This window comes from Beauveria bassiana (genome assembly GCF_000280675.1).
Source record: "Beauveria bassiana ARSEF 2860 unplaced genomic scaffold BBA_S00001, whole genome shotgun sequence".
NCBI lineage: Eukaryota > Fungi > Ascomycota > Sordariomycetes > Hypocreales > Cordycipitaceae > Beauveria > Beauveria bassiana.
The window spans coordinates 91,794-111,454 of record NW_007930836.1 but is presented as its reverse complement, the minus strand read 5'-3'; the positions used below and the strand labels follow the sequence as shown (position 1 = coordinate 111,454).

Sequence of the window (19,661 nt, the reverse complement as noted above, 5' to 3'; positions counted from 1 at the left end):
GCGTGCCGAGGCAGTTTCAACCGTTTTCTGTGGCAGCACGGAGTCTATTTACACGTCATTTCCCTCCCCACGCGTCTACGACTTACAACCTTGCAAAAACTTCCCCCAAAAAAAGGACCAAGAAGTCTTCCTTCTTGCCGCCGGGCATGGCTTCCTACTACCAAACGGGACCGTCAGCGCTGCCGCAGCAACTGCAGTCCACGCCGCCAGCTGTGCCCGTCTCCATCACCATCTGCGGCGATGGTGGCTGCGGCAAGTCGTCCATTACGCTGCGCCTGGTGCGCTCGCAGTGGACGTCCGAGTACGACCCGACCATTGAGGACAACTACTCGGTGACGCGCCGCGTCGACGGCACCACCTACACGCTGTCGCTGACGGACACGGCCGGCCAGGAAGAGTACCGCAGCATGTGGGCGAGCTCCAACCTGGGCGCCGACGCCTTTCTCCTCGTTTACGACATTACCTCGGCCGACTCGCTTGACGAGCTGCAGTACTTTAACGACTTGATCGACATGGAGGCGGAGACGCGGCTAGACAATGCGGAGCGCGCGCGGCGGGCCGGGCTGCCCGGCGGCGGGGTGGCTGTGGGTGTGGATGGTAAAATGTCCAAAAACTCGAGGCCGGCGCCGAGGGTCGTGCCTCCGGTCAAAATTGTTGCCGGCAACAAGTGCGATCTTCAGCAGAGCAGGCAGGTGCCGGCCGCGGTCGGCCTCGACTGGGCGCGCAAGCGTGGGTGCGGCTTCATGGAGACGAGCGCGCGGCTCGAGGTGAATATCGAAGAGACGTTTGCGCTGCTGGTCCGGCGCGTCATGGAGCGCAGGCAGCTCGCCCAGATGGGCATCCTCGACAACACGGAGATGAATGCGCGGGGCATGACGAAGCCCCTGACGCCGCTGCCGCACGAGCATGGCGCGGCGGCGCCGGAGAAGCGCGGCGGTATGGGAGGGCCGCGCATCACTGGCGAGCGCTTTGGGCGTGGGAAAGGCGGGTTCTGGAAGAGGTTGCGATGTTGGTAATGGGGGCGGTGGTGGAGTGGGTGGCATGTTTTGTGCATTTCGCATGGTTTTGGGACGAGTGATGGTGTTTTTTTACAGACACGGCCGCATTTTGGGACGGTTGTGGAAACATGGCTTTGCTTCCTTTTTTTTTATTACATCTTTTTTTTTCTTCATTTTTTTATACCTTGGCTTTGGAATTTGGGTAGGACTTTTGCTTGCTTGCAGAGATACCAAGACTGCACGATTACGGCGCCACGGAGGTACAAAATCATGGCGGAGGAACGACTGGGTTTTTATTTGGATAATGGGGGGCACGCACTTTTGTTTTTCTGGAATACAAAGACAAGTATGTATTAATGATGATGGAGCAATGTACTTTTTTTTTCCCCTGGATGCTATTGAATCTATAGGTGGAAACGAGACTGGTTGTTGACTTTGCAACACCACGTCGTCCTTGGCCGATTAATGCATACTCTTTCCCCCATGTCGACGCGTTATCCATTGAAAACCATGACAGGCCACGCGGCACCTCTTGGCTAGAAGTTCAAGACTCAGGAGCTGTAGTAGGACTTATAATACTGGCTGTAGACGTTGTACTCAGGGAGCCGGTATTGCCAGGAGGAGGAAGCGCTGGAGCCGCTGGGGACGGCCTCGGAAGTCAGGTGCGGAGGCGACGGCGCCGATGCTGGCGGCGACACGACGTGTGACGAGGTGGTGAGGATGGGCTGATGGCAGATGCAACAGCGGCGACGACAGCTCAGCGTTTCGATGCAGCGTACGTCGGCGTTGTGGGCGGCGAACGCGATCGCAGACGACGATGCGCCTCTCGTCGCGGCGTCCGCAGGGGTGAGCGGCGATATGGAGGCGACACATGATGATGGTGGTGGTGGTCAATATAGTTGTTGATAGAAGCGGATTGCCTGTGAAGGGGAGATTTGCTTGAAAGATGTTGGAAAATTGTGGTGGGTGATGGACTCGACTCACTACAGAAACACGATGGGTACTCTACAGTGGTTGAAATGTCAGAAGATGCCTGATGAAGGAATGCGTTATTGGCAAGTTCACGGTGGATTTGATGTAGTCAATGAAGCGCAATCAGGCTGATGATTTGCAGCTTGGTTGGCGAACGGAACAGGACAAGTGGCAGGGTTCTTCGAGGCGCGCGTCGGTGAGCAACTGGCGGCGGCAAACGGGGAAAACGGCTGTTTGTGTGTGTCTGGCAGAGGCACGTTGAGTTGCATTTGTACTTGTTTAATATTTGCTGCATGTGGCCAGAATTGCATCTGAATAGCTGAGAAGGCTATCCAGGAAGAGAGCGTCGCATCTGGCCGCGCCGAATTAGAGGCACATCGTGACCATGTATTCCTGATTTGTAGTGGTTGGTTGCTGTGGGCAATCTGCAGACGGGTCGTGTGACTGCACCATGGCTCTTCTTTGCCTCGGATTGAACAAGTAGACATGAATTCATTTAATAGTCCATTTTTTTGTGCATTTTCTCATTCTTCTCTTTTGCTTTTACTCTTGGGCATGTCTGCGCTGTCGTGAGGCCCTGCATACGGAACACAGAGACTGGCGCCGCCGCGCCGGAGGCATCCCCTCTTTGGGCAGCCCCGGTCGCCGACCGCCGATTCGTGGGCAAGATTTCAGCGCGAGGTCCCCCGGCTAGCAAGGTCAGACGGTGCTTGCACTTTCCGTCTCGTGCACCTAATTAATGTATCCTGCTGCTGGACTAGACATGCCAACTAGCGGTCGGATGGATATTACAAATCTGCTCATTTTTGTCTTTACGCGGCCAGCTATTTCGCCATATACCGCCTGTATTAGGCCTTTGCCCGCCATTTCGGCCCGCGCCACTATAGCCAGCGTTGACGTGATTTGAGTTTTTGCCGGCCAAACATTGACGTCGACAGGCCTCGAGAGGAACTTTCCCAGACGGAGTTCTGGGAAAGAAAAAAGGTTTCCCAGATCCCGTAAAAGTTACACTCATTGACCTAAAACAATCAATGACAGACCCAGGCTAGCGACATAATGTGCTAGTTTTAGCTGTCCATGACCGCCGATAGTCCGTTGCCATCGACCGCCAATGCGCAGCGGGACCTCGCTCAATGACAGGCCTTTGTTTCTGCCTCATGGACATGTCAGTTTGCTCTTTCTTTTTTTTTTCTTCTCTTCCTCCTTCCTGCCGCGCCATTTAAAACTTTTTTTGTCCCTCACTCCTTTTTTTTTCGTTCAAGTTTGACTCCCATAGTCACCACCCAACGTCAAAGAAACAACCTATTACGTGAATTGCGGCCCCCATCTTGTCGATCCAATTGCCGTCCATTCGCCGGCATCGAATCATCTCTCTCACCACGTCTGTCCAGCCACCGGCCGACGCTCCCCTTGTACGACAAGGCATGACACCACCCGCCGCTACCGCACACGCCCAAAATGGCAATTCCTCGCCTGACGCCGCCTCCGGCCCTGCCACTCCGTTGAACCGGGCCGGCGAGCTCGAACATGTAAGTCTTTTCTCATAGAGTGCTGTTTTTTTTTCTCTCACACTTGGTCCTTTGATTTACTGGCAAAGCTTCATGGCAATTGCGCCCACGCTAACCCACTAACGCCATTAGCTCCTTCATGCCGTCGAGCAGCTCATCATACCCTTTGTCAGGGCCGCCGACCGCTCCGCCGACGAAAAGCCCACGGGCAGCATCCCCAAGGGCCGTCGCAACGTCCTCGTTCAGACCACCGCGCCCACTGAGCTCGCTGCCAAGCTCGACTTTCCTCTGCCCGCCGAGGGCCAGGGCGCAGATGGCCTGCTGACCATGATCCAGCGCATTCTCGACTACAGCGTCAACACCTGGGACCAGGGCTTCCTCGACAAGCTCTACGCCAGCAACACACCCGTGCGACCAATCCTCTTGACATCTCAAATCAGCAACGTGTGCTAACTTCGGATAGGTCGGCGTCATCTCCGACATTATCCTCTCCATCCTGAACACAAATGTACCGTCTCTTTCGAGGACCCGATTGAACCTGGCTGCGATGCTAACTTCTGCGGCCAGCTCCACGTCTACCAAGTCTCGCCTGCCCTCTCCGTGATTGAAAAGGCCACCGGCCGCGCTCTTGCCGGCCTATTTGGCTTCACCGGCGATTTTGCCGGCGGCATCACCTGCCAGGGCGGCAGCTCTAGCAACCTAACGTCGCTCGTCGTCGCGCGCAACACCCTGTATCCCGACACCAAGTCCCGCGGCATCGCGGGCTCGCGCCGCGACTTTGTCGTCTTCACCAGCGCCCACGGGCACTACTCGGTCGAGAAGAGCGCCATGATCTGCGGCCTCGGCGGCGACAGTGTGTGGGCCGTGCCTGTCGACGCCGACGGCTGCATGCGCGCCGACGCCCTGCGCGCGCACGTTCTCCGTGCCGTCGCCGAGGGCAAGACACCGCTCTATGTCAACGCCACCGCCGGCACCACTGTCCGCGGCTCATACGAGCCTTTTCGCGCCGTCTCGGCCGTTTGCAAGGAATTCGGCTTGTGGATGCACATTGACGCCAGCTGGGGAGGGCCCGTCGTCTTTTCCCGCGCTCACCGCCACAAGGTTGACGGCGCGCACCTCGCCGACTCCATCACCATTAATCCGCACAAGATGATGAACGTGCCCACCACCTGCTCGTACCTACTCGTCCCTGACACCCGCACTTTCAAGGTCGCCAACAGCACAAAGGCGGGCTACCTTTTCCACGACGCCGCCGACGACGCCGAGACGTGGGACCTCGCCGACCTCACCCTGCAGTGCGGTCGTCGCGGCGACAGCCTCAAGCTCGCGCTCGCTTGGCTCTACTACGGCGCCGACGGCTTCGAAAAGCAGATTGACCACGCCTTTGACATGGCATCGCTTCTGTACAAGCGACTCGACAAGACGGGCAACTTTACCCTGCTGTCGGACAACCCGACGCCGTGCCTCCAGGTGTGCTTTTACTACTCGCCAAACGGGGTCCTGTCAGACGACAAGGCCGTCAACACGAGAGAGACGCAGCGCATCGTGCACGCGCTGATTGAGCGCGGCTTCATGGTTGACTATGCGCCGGGCGAAAAGGGCAGCTTCCTGCGCGTCGTGGTCAATGTGCAAACGCTGCCTGGAACCATGGAGGGTTTGGCCAAGGCGCTGAACGAGGTGGGCGCACAGGGTCAATGATGCACATGAATATACAAATATAGATTCGATACAACAGACACTGCCTATTAGCTTAGATAGACAAGAAATAAAACAATTGGAAGAAAGTAACCGTTGTCGTTGTTTGAACCTGGCTGGCTTAATAAGCATGACACTTGCATGGTTGTGCAACTTGAAATGAACGCCGCTCACGAGACATTTTCTTTTCCTTTCAGCATTGCCTTTCCCGGGGTGCGCGAGCTCACTTGGTCATTGTGACAACCCGCAACCTGCGCGGTCAAGGACAATAGCTGCAACATCCTTTTCGAGCTTGCTGTACGAGCCCAAAAAACGAGTATTCTATAAACGCTTCAATTCGCCCTGCCGCCGTTTGTGTCCTGAAGCGTCGTGCCTGGGCAATGCAAACAAAACAGTGTAGATGCGGAGCGGGCGACATATACGTGTTTCGAGGGTAGAGAATCTCTACTATCTGGCGTTCACAGCCGACTTCCCTGCAGAAGAGGTGTAAGACGCAGACTTCAAGACTTTTCGACGCTTGTGGCGCCTCAACAGCGCCAATATTGTTCGGCAGAAACTGTGGAACCACGATAAAGATTCAAATCACCTCAATCACTCTCCGAATGCTAACTAGAATGCCCAAGAGATTTCAACTGTTGATTGCCGCTTGGCCCCGGGACGCAAGGTCTCGATACTGATTTTCTGCCAGACCTACCGTTTCTACACAGTGTCATTCAACACGTGCTCTAGGCCATTATCAAGTCTCCATCTCAGCGTCTTTCTCGACAAAGCCCAATGCGGCAAGCATGTTCTCGAGACTCCAGACCGATATTCCTGGTGGCCCAAAAACATCGTGCAGCTTGCAATCGCACGGCAAATGGCCATGAACAACGACCCCGTCCCCAGTTCTCATTTTCATCCGGTCTTTCAATCTCGGAAACAAGAAATTACCTCGATGCCCCAGGTGCAGTCTCTTCCTCATGTCAGGATCTAGAGTCTCCAGATACGCCTCGAGACGGCCCAGGTCAGAATCATTTACAGCCTCCGCCATGCGCCGCGGGTTGTAATCATGTCGTCGAAATATGTACTTGTAAAAGTTCAACAGTTGCCATTTTTCCCAACTGCTTGTCAGGTGGAAACCAAAATTGCTATCGCACTCGAGGTCAAAGTGCGTCTCAAAAGGGCAGTGGCAATCACGATTTTCGTGCAATCGAAAGCAGTCACAGAAGCGTCCCGAGAGCGCGTGCTCGACACTCACCATGAGTCGAAATACCTTGTACTCGGAGACATCTGGTCGACACGGGAGTATTCCTTGGCTCTCCAACGCCAAAAGGTCAATTCCGTGAGCGCGCATCAAGCCTGCCAGGCTCCGTGTCTCATAGGCGGAAACGACATCGTCAAAGGTGGCAGCCGAGGCTGCCAGCGCCAGGTACGCCCTCGCAAGCTGTTCACGGTGCGAGAACGACCTGCAGTGGCAGAAACCAAACTTGATCCAAAGCGACGACGTCACGTCCGGGAGGCGCCAGAGACTGGGCTGAATAGTCACGTACAGGTCCAGCACGTCTCTTTGTGAGCTGCTCAACGTAGGCCTGTTCTGCATTCTTTCCGTCACATTGAGAGATTCAAAGGCACTGATGATGGCGACGATCCAGATCTCATACTCGTCCTTGCCTCTGTTCGGGATGGGAAACGTCTTCGGTGAGCAGCGATCCAAGAACCACGCCACGCAGCTGCATTCTTTTGTTTTCGAGAGCCTCGCAACCTCTCGCTCCAACTCGCAGAATCTGGTCATGAAATGGCAGAGGTTTCCGGCCTCGAGCTCCTCCTGCAACCCTCGCACGGCCGGCCGAAGTCTACTCAACAGGGTCGCGTACAAGCAGATGAGGTTGAGCACCTCGACTATGTCTGCGCAATTGTTAAAGCCAAAGGCACGGCAGAGGTCGTCATCGGCAAAGAGATAAACAAACGCATTGTACATCCGTTCTTTATCCTCGGATTGAATCTCCTTGCTGACTCTGCGTATGGTCAGCCGCAGAAAATCTACGTCGTTGGGTCGGTCGGGCAGCCGGCAGCTGAAGACGTGAGTAGCCGCGTGGCGTTTCTTGCACGCAGACGAGCAATAGTATGTCCAGCACGAGCGGCATCGATAACTCGCAGCGTCGCCACAGCGCCGACATGGCTGTCGATCCGTGACGTGAACAGGAGGCATCTCGTTCATAGCTTCCAGCCCGTCTTTTCTTCTCCCATGATTGATTTTGGCCACCTCGGCCTCGTATATCGGAATATCCATCTTGGGTCCATACTTACTATTGCCGCCGAGCACAGTCGCGTAGCCCGGGTTCTCATGCGACGGGAGAAACTCCATCTGCTGGTCCGTGGCCGTCACTCCGCCAAACCCAAGCATCATCCGGCTGCGAGGCTGTCAGAACCTGAGTCACTCCTCCAGCAAGACCGAGCTTTCATACCTTGCCACCTGAGGCCTGGTAGTGTACTCTGGCCGCTCCCTACGCACCGCCTTGGCCGTCGACAGGGCGGCGGACGACTGCTGTAACATGTTGGACGGGGCGGGCGGCGTCGACGCAGACAAGAGGCGCTGCAGAAGCGCCCGCAGAAGTTGCGTGAATCGCTGGACCAGCTCGGCTGCTGAAGACGGAAGCGACGGCGGCAGTGCCCACAACGAAAACAGCGCCAGATGGGTGCCGCGAGAGTGTAGCGGCTCGTCAGCGAGGGGGGAGAGGCTGCACATGGTCGCGCAAAAGAAGCACAGCTTTTTTGAGCAGCCGATGTATGGAAACACTCTGCCGTTGGGTCCGCTACCAGTCTGAGCCCACTGCAGGAAGTGGCTAACGAGTTGCATCTCTGCGTGTATTGGTTTTTGCACGCGGGTCGTTTTGAGGAATCCCTTTACCTTGTCTCGGCGCGAAAAGAAATCGCCCCAGTTAGGGAAAGAATTGATGCCGAGCGATGTAAGCACTTCAACGGGCGTTTGCCTGAACATACGCCCTGGCTTGTACGCTACGGGCGAGGGGAAAATCTGTTGAAATCTTATAGACGTGAGGCCTGTCTTGGAGGCCAACTGTTCAAATGCGACAGCCGCATGATAAATGCGTGTCAGGTAAAGCAGCGCAGACCACGCCTTCTTGAATCGGCGCTCGTCGTGAAGCGCTCGACGGAGAAGGCCCTTTAACGCGGGTCGTCGCCGGGGATGGCGCACGATGCTATGTAGGCCTTGGAGGAGACCCTTAATCGCAGCCTGCTGAACGGTATGAGCAGTCCCAAAGTGGTGCATAATGCTCCGAAACACGCTTTGGACGAGCTCCTCGCCCTCGCGATCAGTCAAGCAGTCCACGGCAATGTCCGAATCGGAATCGTCGCCTGTGCTTGCTATTCGAATCTCATAGTCGAAATCATGGTCATCTTTCCAGATCCTCGTTGTGCATCTTTTGCAACTATGTTCGAGGTTCTGGCTAGTGAGTGCTGCCTTCTTCGGTGCAAGGGCGCGAGCAGCCGCTTCCAGCGTGTTGGCGAGCACATTGGCGTAATGCTTGACACGGGGCATCTGATGCGCAAACATCAGATCAAGCATTCGCTCGACACACTCTAATTGTCCAAGCTCTGCGTCTGCTTGTTAGCTGCGACGTGGCCATCATGTAGCTTGCGGTGCTCAATGACAAAAGGAACAGAATTCGCTTGCCGCTCGCTGCTATGCGCTGGTATACTTGCTCCAAATTGCGCAGAAATTCGACATCATCTTCATCCAGTCCCTCATTCTTGGCGCAGAAGAACGTGGCCGTGCTCGCATCTTCCACCATCATTACGCTCGTCACATGCTTCGCGTCCTGCTTTCGCTGCTCTACCGCCGCCACTCTGCCTTGTGCCGTTTTGAACCTCGCCAAGACTTCTGCGATGCGGTCCAGTGCGCTGCGCTTGATGCTCTCCACGTCCTCCTGGTCGCCCGATGGAATGGAGGCCTCAAACTCGGTCTCATCGACAGACTCGTCCGCCTCTTCCAGCTCGCATCCGTGTTCCTGGGTCGAGAACGGGGACTCGGCTGTGCGCTCTTCCTCCTCCTCCTCCTCGTCGCTCTGGCACAAGTCCGCGGCCCGACGAGTGATGAATGACAGGATACCAACAAGGGCAGAGACTTCCTTTTGCAAGTCGACCAGTTCGTTCATTTTTGAGCAGGCTGCTTTGTCATCGAGAAAAAAACTCTTGTGCGCCATCTCAGCCCACAGAGGACTCTTTCAGGTGCCAAGCTGCAGGCAGCATCACATGAGCGGCTTCGCCAGCTTCCAACCTTAGTCATCATGGTCAAAAAGGGCTCGCTTTGCAGAGGAATGTAGAAAATGTTATAAACAAGAACAGTAATTTGAGGTGGGAGCTGAAAAGGGCGACACTATGAGTTGGAAATGTTAATCTCTAGAGCTTTGCGACTGCTGAGGTGTGGGAAGCAGGAAAGCCAAAGCAAGGCAAAGAAAAAAAAAACAGGCAATAGGTTATTATAGGTGCGGTATGAATTACCAGTTGATTCGTTTGGAAAGGGGAAATCTATCGTATGGTACGGCCACAGAGGCGACGAAGATATGGCTGCCACAGAATGGGTGGCACTTGCGCACCAGCTGTTCATTCGGGCAGCGAATGGTGTAGATGCCGTAAAAGGAACGCTCGAATTTGGGAAAACTCGATTGTTTTTCAATAGTTCCAGAGGCCCGTTATTTGCCAACTGCGCCTTAGGAATTGTCAAATTAATTGAGGCTGGTGGAATGACTGGTAGCTGTTGGACACTGCGAACCCATACACCCGCTGTAGCACTAAAGCGGCACGTTGCGTGTCCACGCCCTACCACCACCAACATTCCAAATCTGTTCTCTATGCATATAAATTACGAAGCTCTCACAACAATTCAACATAAAAAATCGTCCCTGATCCGTTCGTGACCATGCGGATTTGCCGTACTTTACTGTGGAAGCCAAAAGGGTCGTGCGCTTGGACAGTAAGTAAGAGGCCCGTAACCTGCGTCAGAGGACTCTGTAACTGCTAAGCACGGAGTTCTGGCCCCAAATAAGAGCGTTGATCGGGCATTGAAACTAAATTAAATAGCCTCGGAATCGACGTTGTCGACGTTGAGCCACCAAAAAGAATTAGTTACAATAAGTTTACGCGGCTTCAGAGTTAAGAGCAGGACTGCTTCCATGGGATGTCACCGAGACTTTGGCTTCAACCCACCTTGGCCAGTGAACAAACAGCAGCGTCCAATCTGCCAATCTACCCTTCCGCTAGGTTTTTTTGCTCAAATCTACCGCATTGCTGGTAGTCTTCAGCATTAGTTGCAGCGCCAAGCCGCGTGACAACCAGCAAGACCCCTTCGTTGCCCTTGTACACGGACATGCGGCTCTCACGGCATAGACGCTCCGCCCGCCCGCCCCGCGGAGGCATGACCAGGACTGAAACCCGCAAAAGAAGAAGAAACCAAATACTCAAATACTTGGGCCTCCCCGCAAAAAAAAAACAAAAAAAAAAGGCTAAAACGAAAACGCACTGGAGATAACACAATCTCGGAACTTTTCCAATACCGTTGGTGTCAAATTAGGTTCCGGCTAGCTGGGACAAGAGGGAGGGGCATCGTTTCAAGCCAAGCAGCACAGCGATTTTCCGAGTCGAATCAAAGGGAACAATACGCACCTTGGAGGCCCAATCGTCAATTTCTGAGGGGTCAGAAGTTATTGTGTAGATTGGCTGGTTTTTCACGTCGTCGCAAGGCTGCATGCACTCTGATCGCGATCAAGGGAGACGACGCAGATCCCCCAACAACTAGGTCGGCTTTCGAGATCTCGATGTGTTGCTGGCCATCGCCGTGAAAACATGTCCTTTTTTGCTTTTTGCTTTTTGCCCTTTTTTTTTTGGACTTGGGGGACTTGATGCAAATCTCGCAGCTTTTTGCTGCAGATCGACAGGCAATCATAACCCCCACGGTGATGGGCAAAGAAATAGTACGTCATACCTGGAATTGAGAAGCTGAGCATCTGAGCAAGGGCGAGGGCTACGACCACTCCAACCAGGGAGTGTCGTGATCGATAGCCGCGGAGCTCGGTGCCGTGTGCACAATCATGTGGCTTTGCTAGGGTCTTGCCACAGATTCTTTATGATGCCGTGGCGCCAAACAGTGCGGCAATCGGGCGCTTGCATTAAAGGAAACTTTTCGCAGCATTTCTAGACTTGGAGGAGCGGCATCTCGTCGTCTCATCTGCCGATTGGCTCATCTCTGCCGTGCTTGCCCATCAAATGACGAGAGAATGCGGGCAGACGGCGGGCAGATGGCGGGCAGACGGCGGACAGCGGGCGGGCAGCGGGCAAGCAGCGGGCAAGAAGGTCCTTTCCATGTCGATACGTGGCAAGCGTGGCAAAGTCGAGACGTGGCTGTTGTGTAAGAATGAAGATCAACTAGACGGAAAAGGCACAAACGTGTTGGACAGTGTGGCTGCTACGCAAGAATGAGGTTGCGCCACGGGAAACAGGTGTGGCTAGTACCCATCAGTGCATGGTCAAAATCTCGATGGAGAAGTGCTGCCTTTTCGATGCGCTTCAGACAGAGAGATGGGCAACATGGACATTCCAAATCCAACTTATCCATGTGGCAGATGTGGCGACACCTCCATTAAATTTCGGGCTCGAATGAAAAGAGAGCCCACCAAAACGCCAAAATGCCAAAACGCCAAACCCGACGCTTTTTTAGTTCTGCAACCCAAGCCACTTATTTAGGTCTGCACGCCTGTCAGGTTTCACACTGCCAGGTGTAATTGTGATGCGTACGTTAATGTCTTGGTGTGATGCTGAAAGTGAGGGCACGGCCATGTGCAAATAAGGCGTAGCATCTAGTTGTACATGCCCGATGCGTGAAGGCGGGTGAGTATGGCACCAACGACGTCAATATGACACATTTCGGCTTGCACACATTGGAAACTCGATTTTTTCATCAGCTGTGCAGCGCAACATGCAGCCAACGATGGAGATGCTGAGATCTGACGGAGTTGTGACGTGACATGTGCAGTCCACAAAGCCCACGCAGCCACGTATCTAGGGCCTTCGTCCCAGAACGGTTAGCCGCAGCTACTTCATAAGCGTTGCATACCAGCGAGCACAGGAGACAGCACGGGCTTCAGATCTAGAAGACGCTGGAAGAAAGCCATCTTCTCTGGGTTCGTCGTAAATAGCGATATCGCGCTACGTCCAATAGTCGAATTGAGAGAACTCAGGCTCGGGGTCTGAACAGAAAAATAATGTTCACAACCTTGATTTCTTGTCTAGGAAATTGTCAGTGCTGACTGCTTCGGGCACGTGTGGCGTCAAAGGGTGCAGGCTGGGGGGGTGTAGGGTCGTGAAAAGACCCTCTTCTCAGCAAAAATCAAGGGATTTTCCAAACTGAGCCCTGGCGGGTCGGAAGGAAAAGCCAAGGCAGGGCCCCTGAAATCAATAATTGCAGCTTTGATCCACGGCCTAGACGCTGGGAATCTGAGGTGTGGTGCAGTCTCAGAACGATGGTGGAGTGGCTGTGACGTCAGAGTGGCCGAGGTTGTGGCTTGTGTCGGCAGATTTGTAGTGAATGATGGGTCGCTGACGCCCCATCCCACTGACGGTGTGGCTCAGCATCCCACTCTGTGGCTTGCACTGCGGGGAGGACCTGTGCCTAACGGAAGGAAGAAGAGTCTCTTTTTATTTGTTTCCGTATTGACGGCAATTGGTAAGGCCGGCTTTTTCTTGGCGGCACCAGGACCATTGCTGACCCGCGGAGCATACACTCCGGGTATACGATGCAATCGCTCCGGGTATACGATGCAATCGTGTACTTCTCAACAGATTTGAAAAGAGTCCTGGGTGACCCATGACAAAGTAACCTTGATGCAGGAATGATTCTGTTTCAACAATCCAAAAAATGACTGTCGGAATGAAATTTTGAGGCGCGCGCAAAGTCGTCGTGTGCAGTGAGTCGCCATGGCTGCATGCAGAAGTGACCAAACAGGTGGGTGGGGACGATTGGCTAAAAAAAAGGCTTGACGGCAAGATTTGGAGCCGTTGCAAAAGATTGACCCAAAAGTGCGGTTGACAAGGTCAGCCAACAGCTATGGTGAGCAGGCCGATAACGGTCGGGATTGTGATTTAAATAGACCAAACCGGTAAATCTGAAGGGCAAAAAAGAAACTAAAGGACACGCGTCTCCGGAAGTTTTGGACCTAAATGCCGCGTCAAGGAAGGAAGAGAAACGGAATCTCAATGTTGGAGTACCGATGCTCGATGCCTTGGTCAGGAGAGGTGGAGGTGGCAGTCAGAAAGCATGTTTTAGAGGTGTGTTAATAGCGCCAGGGATCCGTTGGATAAGAGCTCAATTAGGCAGCGGGTTTGATGTGCTTGCCTCGTTGGCGAGTAGCCAGTCAGATTGCATGGGGAGAGGCACATCTCGATGTCGCGGCGGGCCAACGCACTAACCAACTAATAAATGTGGCGCGAGCTGGATTCGTGAGGCGGGCACGGCAGGTTAGCGGGCTGGGATGCTAAGCTTGTGTCCGACGGTCGTCTCGGACATTCGCAACGGCAGGCTATCCCAGAACTAACTAGAAGGGCAGCAGGACGATTCGGTTCTCTGCATGGTGGTGAGACGAAAAGAGGGAGTAATTGCGCAAGGCTTAGAATTAGTAATAAATGCCATATTTTTCCATTGCCCAGTGTAGCACTCTGCGCATGATGCATCGGCATCCTGTGCTGCTCAGGTAATGCAACAACAAGATGTCGGCATTCTCTTCTGGAAACGTACAATGAGGTGGCTCGTCTTATCGAATCGGTACTTTCTCCCGTATCGAGGGAAATTGCCAGTTGAAGCTATTGGTCAGAGAAGTAGCAGAGCGTGAGCTGAGCGTGAGTGTGAGCGTGTTTGAAGATTGACGCTTGGGCTCTCGGCTCTAGCCTCTATTTATTAGGGCTCGAGGCTGTCCCTGGTAATCCGGCTGTAGCCCGAGGGTAGAGCTTCAGCTACAGACCATCACAGAAAGCTAGAATTATTGAATATGGCATGGCGACAAGGGTGTAAAGAATGGTGGAGTGGTAATCCGTAGTGTGAAGCTAGGTGTGTCTTGAGGTGGACAAGGATATGCAAACAGCGGTACGGAGTAGCACTGCGAATTCAACAGTATCGTAGCCAGTGGGTCTTGGCACTTGGTAGTAAATCACGACGCACAATCGCCATGCATTGCGACTCGGAATCATCACCAATAATTTTTCGCATCCACGTGCCTAAACACCGAAGCCCTGAGTACAAGTAGACATCTGATCCGTGAAAAAAGGAAGCAATTACTTGGGCATGCTGCGTCATTCGTACGAGGCTGCCAACTGCCAAGCCCACGGTTGACGGCCAAGCAAACGCCTGGGGAGCCCGCCAATTATTCCCCATCAGGAACCACCAATAATTTCAAAATAAATTTCACTAGCTCGTTTCGGCAGCAAAAAGCAGGTAAATGCAGCTCGCAGCTGGCAGCCAAACAGCTGGCAGCTGGCAGCTCATAGCAAATCGGATAACGGAGGGAGGGGGGGTGTGCCGATTCCCCGGCCCCAGCTCATTGCCGGTCCCACAGTTTGAAAATCGACGTCCATCGCCTGCATCGACAACCACCTAAAGTATTGTCATTATTTTCATTATTCTCGCCCACTTCCCTCCGCTCCCCCCCTTCTGCCACCTAAGCTCCATTTACGGGTTTGCGCTTTTTGTTCCTCGGGTGGTTGGACAGCGTCCACCCCTCTCGGCCGAACATGTCCTACTTTTTACTTATTAGACCCATGACTGCCCTCCGTTTCTTCGCATATTCCTATTCCACCTCTGGATTCCCAACATCTCTCAAAATTCCCCGAGCCATATTATATTAATATTACGCCTAATACCCCCGCCACCTCGCGCTCTTTCTTGCACCACCAATAAACACAACCACTACCGCCGCCACATTAATAAACAACAAACTACCATCAGACTATTATCAGACTTGACTTTACTCTCGCGTCAAGAGTGTTCCTAGTCCAGAAGCTTCCGTGACCCAACTCTTTGCTTCCGCCGCAGTTGTTCTAGTGCCACTTGGCCCTTTGTTGAGCAGCCATATCTGCTGAGTCACTGGTACCTTCATCCACCAGCACCTTCACATCCAGTCACCTTATGAGCAAGGTTCGGCTAGTGCCGCTCGCGATCAGAGTTCGCTTGACAGCTACGTACCTGCCAAAAAAAAGAAACGGTTTCTTCTATTTAAATCAAAACTTGCACCGGCCCGCGTGCAGATACTCGACAACATGAGAAGCAACTCTTTAGACTTTAGCAGTTTTGAAACCATGCCTATGCCCGCAGCCCCCAAAAAGGTATGCTTCCACTACGGCCTCATCTCTCACCACCAATTTTGCTAACTGCCTCAAAAAGACGGAGAGATCCCATGAAGAGAACCAGGAGCGAGCATACATTGCGGCCTCGCGCCGCACAGACCGCAGCCTCGAGGCTCGCGTCCAGTCAGCACGAATGGCCAGCGATATACACAAGCGACGTACTGGCAAGAGCTTCCGCATCACCGACGATATTGTCATGAAGGAGGAAATGTACGAGGAGGAAGACGACGATCTTCCTCGCTCCTACAGAGTCCTCGGTCCTCATATGAAAACGTCTTCGTCCGAACTTAACTATAGAGCAGGGGCATACTTTTCTAACAGAGTTGCTCTGTCGGAATTGGTCGCTCGTACGGATGATGATTGGCGAAACAACGAGATCAACAAGAGGTTCGCACAGCTGTTTCCCCAACACGCCCGTCAGAACTCAGATACGTCGCCTGTGTCTCCCCCTCAGCCGCCGCAGCAACTACCTCAACAGCAGCAGCCGCAACAGCAGCAGCAGCAACACTCCCCATTCCCTCAGCGCCCGCAGCCCGTGCCTCAGCAGTTTCACTCGATGCCTTCGCATTCTGACCCATTTCCATCGGCCCATCAATTTTATGCCCAGCCACACCAAACAGTTCAGCACGCTAGAACATTCTCTACCTCTGCTGTCAGCCAATGCTCACCGCAGCACCCAGAGTTTCTGCGACAAGATTCTGGCGTTGCTTTGCCTGGATCGCCACCCACCTTTCACCACTCTCCCCACCCCGATTCTCCTATGGACTTGGGCTCCAACCGGTCTGCATTCACGGCCGAATTACCCTCGGAGGCTAGAATGATGATGATGAGTGGCGTCGACATGAATGCGGGCTACGACTCTGCCTCTCAAACTTGGCCAAGCATGGACGCAACATTCGACATGCCAGGCGTCCCTCGTGGCTCTAGGAACGAAGAGGAGCAAGTCGTTTCCCCAACCAGCGACACCTTTGACATCTCCAACCTTAGGTGGGACCCGATGATGGCTCAAGTGGACGACTCGACATGGAATACGTTTATTAACGACAATGCCTGGACTGACGGCCAATAACGAGCTTCATACAAAGGCAGTAGTTGGTTTTTTTTTCTGTATTGATTTATATACCTATTGTTAGTTTATATGCTAAAGCGCAGCTGTACACGAACACGACGACTTGGGGATAGCGAAGTATGGGTAACTTTTGTTCATACGTGAAAAAAGGGTTCAATTCAGCGAGGGGAGTTGATTTTGGAGTTTATGTTCTTCCTTTCATGACGACTATACCGCCATCGGGTGGCGGATGCATACGGAATAAAACCAGCAACACTGCTGGATTCAACATTGGCCTAGAAAATACATGAGAGCCTATATATTCATACACGAGTTTTTTCCATGACATTGACCAAGACTACATGACATTGGCCAAGACGCACGACATTGACCAAGACGCACGACATTGACCAAGACGCACGACATTAACCAAGACGCACGAGGCGGATCATTTTGTCAATATTTTTGTCAATATTTTTGTCAATATTTTTTGTCAATATTTTTTGTCAATATTTTTGTCAATTACTTTGACCAAGATGTATGAGGGCCAATATTGACCTGAATCAGTTAACCAAGATGTAGGCGAGCGCAATGGAAAGACTTTCGATGAATCACGAATAAGTCTCGAAGCTCAAGACTCAAGCCTCAGATTTTAAGTGTCAAGCCTACAGTCTCAAATCTAAGTGTCGAGCCTACAATCTTAAATCTGTGTCGAGCCTACAGTCTCAAATCTAAGTGTCGAGCCTACAATCTTAAATCTGTCTCAAGCCTACAGTCTCATGCTTCAATTTTCAAGCCTCAATCTCAGGCCCATATTGTCAAGCCCCAAAGCTCAAGAGTTCGGCCGGCGAGACTCACGCCTCGGGCACTTAAGGCTCAAATCTTAAGCCGTGAGTATCAAGCCTCTCAGGTTTCGTGAAAACCATTGGTCAGAATTCAAGTTTCTAACAAACTTAGCAAGGACAAATGACGTGGAGGCAAGATATCATTCTCTCGGCTAAGTACGATCATGGCCCGCTAACAAAAAGGCTGGTTGAGCGGCTCTTGGGGAAAAGCAGCAAGCAGCTCAATCATCGGGTAGCAAGACACTGGTTCTAGAACGACTCCCATTTCCGGAATTTATTGGCACAACTCCACACAAAAACTCTACGCTGAGAGCGCATACTCGTGCTGCCTTGAGCTGGTGGTGTTTCGCCCCAAGTATCACTACTTTTGGAACTTTTGAGCTGCTGGGACCAACTCAAAACAGTCACTCCGCTCCGTTCCGGCGGCCGACTAAAGGGAAAGGGGAGCTGCTTCTTTGTTAGTTACTGTTTAGTTGGTTCATTAGGCGGTTAGCGTGACCGGATAGGGAATCTTGGGCCGACCCTTCTATGCATCTAGCTAGGCGAAACTAAGTAGATCTAAGGTACACTTGTTCTCTGTAATGTCCGATCTCGCGCCACGTCGAAGCCGGAAGAAATTTTAAAAAGCTTTTTTGAAGCGACGTCCCTCGTTTTGGTATATAAGCCACGGTGGCAAAGCAAAAGTGGCAGCAATGATGAGAAAGGAAGTCGAGGAGGATATAAAAAGGGGAACAAAGAAACCACCAAGAAAACAAAAAGTAGAGGTGAAAAAAGGTGTACCGAGGGGACCTCTCTTGCGCCAGAATATGCAATGAAAAAAGAATTGGTGAAAACAAAGAGCAAGAAGCAAGAATTACATGCGAAAAGCCCATTGGTGCGCTTCTTTTTCTCTCCATCACCACTGTCAAAGCCAAGAAGTGGCTTACACCTATACGCACTTGAACAAGCACGTAGTAGTTGCAGCCAACGTGTGTCAGAGCTACGGTCGTCGATACCACGTCGGGACGGCGGGAGCGAACCCCGTGGCGCCATACGCAATCAAACCCTGCTGCTGCTGCTGCTGCTGCTGCTGCTGCTGCGGGTATCCTCCCGCTCGCGGGGCCGAGTACACGATACCCTGATGGCTTTGTAATTGGGCCGCGGCCGGCGGCGGGTAGGCGTAGCGCTGCCCGACCATTTGCATCTGTTGCTGTTGCGGCTGATGATGCGACGACGGGGCAAAGCAGCCCGGCCGGGTCATGTACGCGGCCACGTGCTGCTGTTGTTGGTGTTGTTGCTGCTGCTGCTGCTGCGGGACGAAGCCAGCCTGCGTGGGGATGCCTGTTGCTTATTTCTTCCCTTGTTAGATGGCTGACAAGTTCTACCAGAATGCAAAAAGAGGGGGAGGGGGGGGTTTATACGGACCTGTGGCGGGAAAGCCGTAGTTCATGACGCCGCGATTATTGGGAGCGTGATGTGGCGGAGGGGCGCCGTATACATGTGAAGACTGAGACTGATAGCCTGCGACTGGGACGGGGCCTGTGAAGAGGACAGCTTGCGAAGCGCGGGGGGTGCTGCCGCCACCGCATGGATACATTTGGCGAGCCTGGCGAGAGGCATAGGAGCCGGGGGCGGCGCCGGTGCAGTCGTAGGCACCACGTGGCATTGTTGGTTGAGGGAGAGGCGAGGGGTAGGAGGCTGTTGGTTGTGTCGAGAAGTGAGTGTTGTTCGTACAGAGAAAGAATGGCGTATAGCAAGTACAAAGAGGATGAAGACTAGGGCAAGTAAAGGTAGATTGCGAAAAAGAAGAGAGCGAGATGAGAGAGGGCGATTTGGTTGTTTGAGACACGCAGTTATTTCTCTTATACAACGAAACGGACAAGATGTTGGTGATGCTGTGAGAGAAGAGGCACGGAGAAGCCGAGTGTGTTTTTTTTTTTTTCTTCACCAGGCTTCTTACTCGTGCTTCACATGGCATTCAAAACACGATGAATCTCGGCTGAATTAATGATCGATAAAGGGGGACCCCCTCCTCGTGGGAGAACAAAGTGAAGGGCAATCTGAACAACAATGGCTCAATCGAGCCCGTTTGCGTCTTGGTCTTTGCATTCACCTGGGCCAGCCTGAGCCTCTCAACGTGCCGTTTCGGACTTGCATTGGGGGGCCAGAAAAAGGATAAATCAGGAAATAGATGCAAAAAAAAAAAAAAAAAGAAAAAAAGAAAGAGAGA

At 53.0% G+C, this 19,661-nt stretch overlaps 6 protein-coding genes across 6 annotated transcripts; 3 read left to right on the top strand and 3 right to left on the bottom strand.

Moving 5' to 3' along the window:
• Positions 1 to 146: 146 nt before the first annotated feature.
• On the top strand, positions 147 to 1,016 carry BBA_00036 (Ras family protein; the record flags this gene model as incomplete). The annotated part of the gene is made up of 1 exon (XM_008595133.1): positions 147 to 1,016. One exon carries the CDS (start codon positions 147 to 149, stop codon positions 1,014 to 1,016), a length of 870 nt encoding a protein of 289 aa, XP_008593355.1.
• A 579-nt stretch (positions 1,017 to 1,595) lies between these two features.
• BBA_00035 (uncharacterized protein) lies at positions 1,596 to 1,871 on the bottom strand (the record flags this gene model as incomplete). The annotated part of the gene is made up of 1 exon (XM_008595132.1): positions 1,596 to 1,871. One exon carries the CDS (start codon positions 1,869 to 1,871, stop codon positions 1,596 to 1,598), a length of 276 nt encoding a protein of 91 aa, XP_008593354.1.
• Positions 1,872 to 3,394: 1,523 nt separating this feature from the next.
• Positions 3,395 to 5,176, top strand: BBA_00034 (group II pyridoxal-5-phosphate decarboxylase; the record flags this gene model as incomplete). Its single annotated transcript, XM_008595131.1, has 4 exons — positions 3,395 to 3,499; positions 3,611 to 3,886; positions 3,942 to 3,986; positions 4,046 to 5,176. The coding sequence occupies 4 exons, from the start codon at positions 3,395 to 3,397 to the stop codon at positions 5,174 to 5,176; spliced, it is 1,557 nt and encodes a 518-aa protein (XP_008593353.1).
• Positions 5,177 to 5,909: 733 nt separating this feature from the next.
• On the bottom strand, positions 5,910 to 9,327 carry BBA_00033 (uncharacterized protein; the record flags this gene model as incomplete). The annotated part of the gene is made up of 3 exons (XM_008595130.1): positions 5,910 to 7,563; positions 7,618 to 8,711; positions 8,752 to 9,327. 3 exons carry the CDS (start codon positions 9,325 to 9,327, stop codon positions 5,910 to 5,912), a joined length of 3,324 nt encoding a protein of 1,107 aa, XP_008593352.1.
• Positions 9,328 to 15,511: 6,184 nt separating this feature from the next.
• BBA_00032 (uncharacterized protein) lies at positions 15,512 to 16,628 on the top strand (the record flags this gene model as incomplete). The annotated part of the gene is made up of 2 exons (XM_008595129.1): positions 15,512 to 15,538; positions 15,597 to 16,628. 2 exons carry the CDS (start codon positions 15,512 to 15,514, stop codon positions 16,626 to 16,628), a joined length of 1,059 nt encoding a protein of 352 aa, XP_008593351.1.
• Positions 16,629 to 18,431: 1,803 nt separating this feature from the next.
• On the bottom strand, positions 18,432 to 19,097 carry BBA_00031 (uncharacterized protein; the record flags this gene model as incomplete). The annotated part of the gene is made up of 2 exons (XM_008595128.1): positions 18,432 to 18,772; positions 18,857 to 19,097. The coding sequence occupies 2 exons, from the start codon at positions 19,095 to 19,097 to the stop codon at positions 18,432 to 18,434; spliced, it is 582 nt and encodes a 193-aa protein (XP_008593350.1).
• Positions 19,098 to 19,661: the final 564 nt, after the last annotated feature.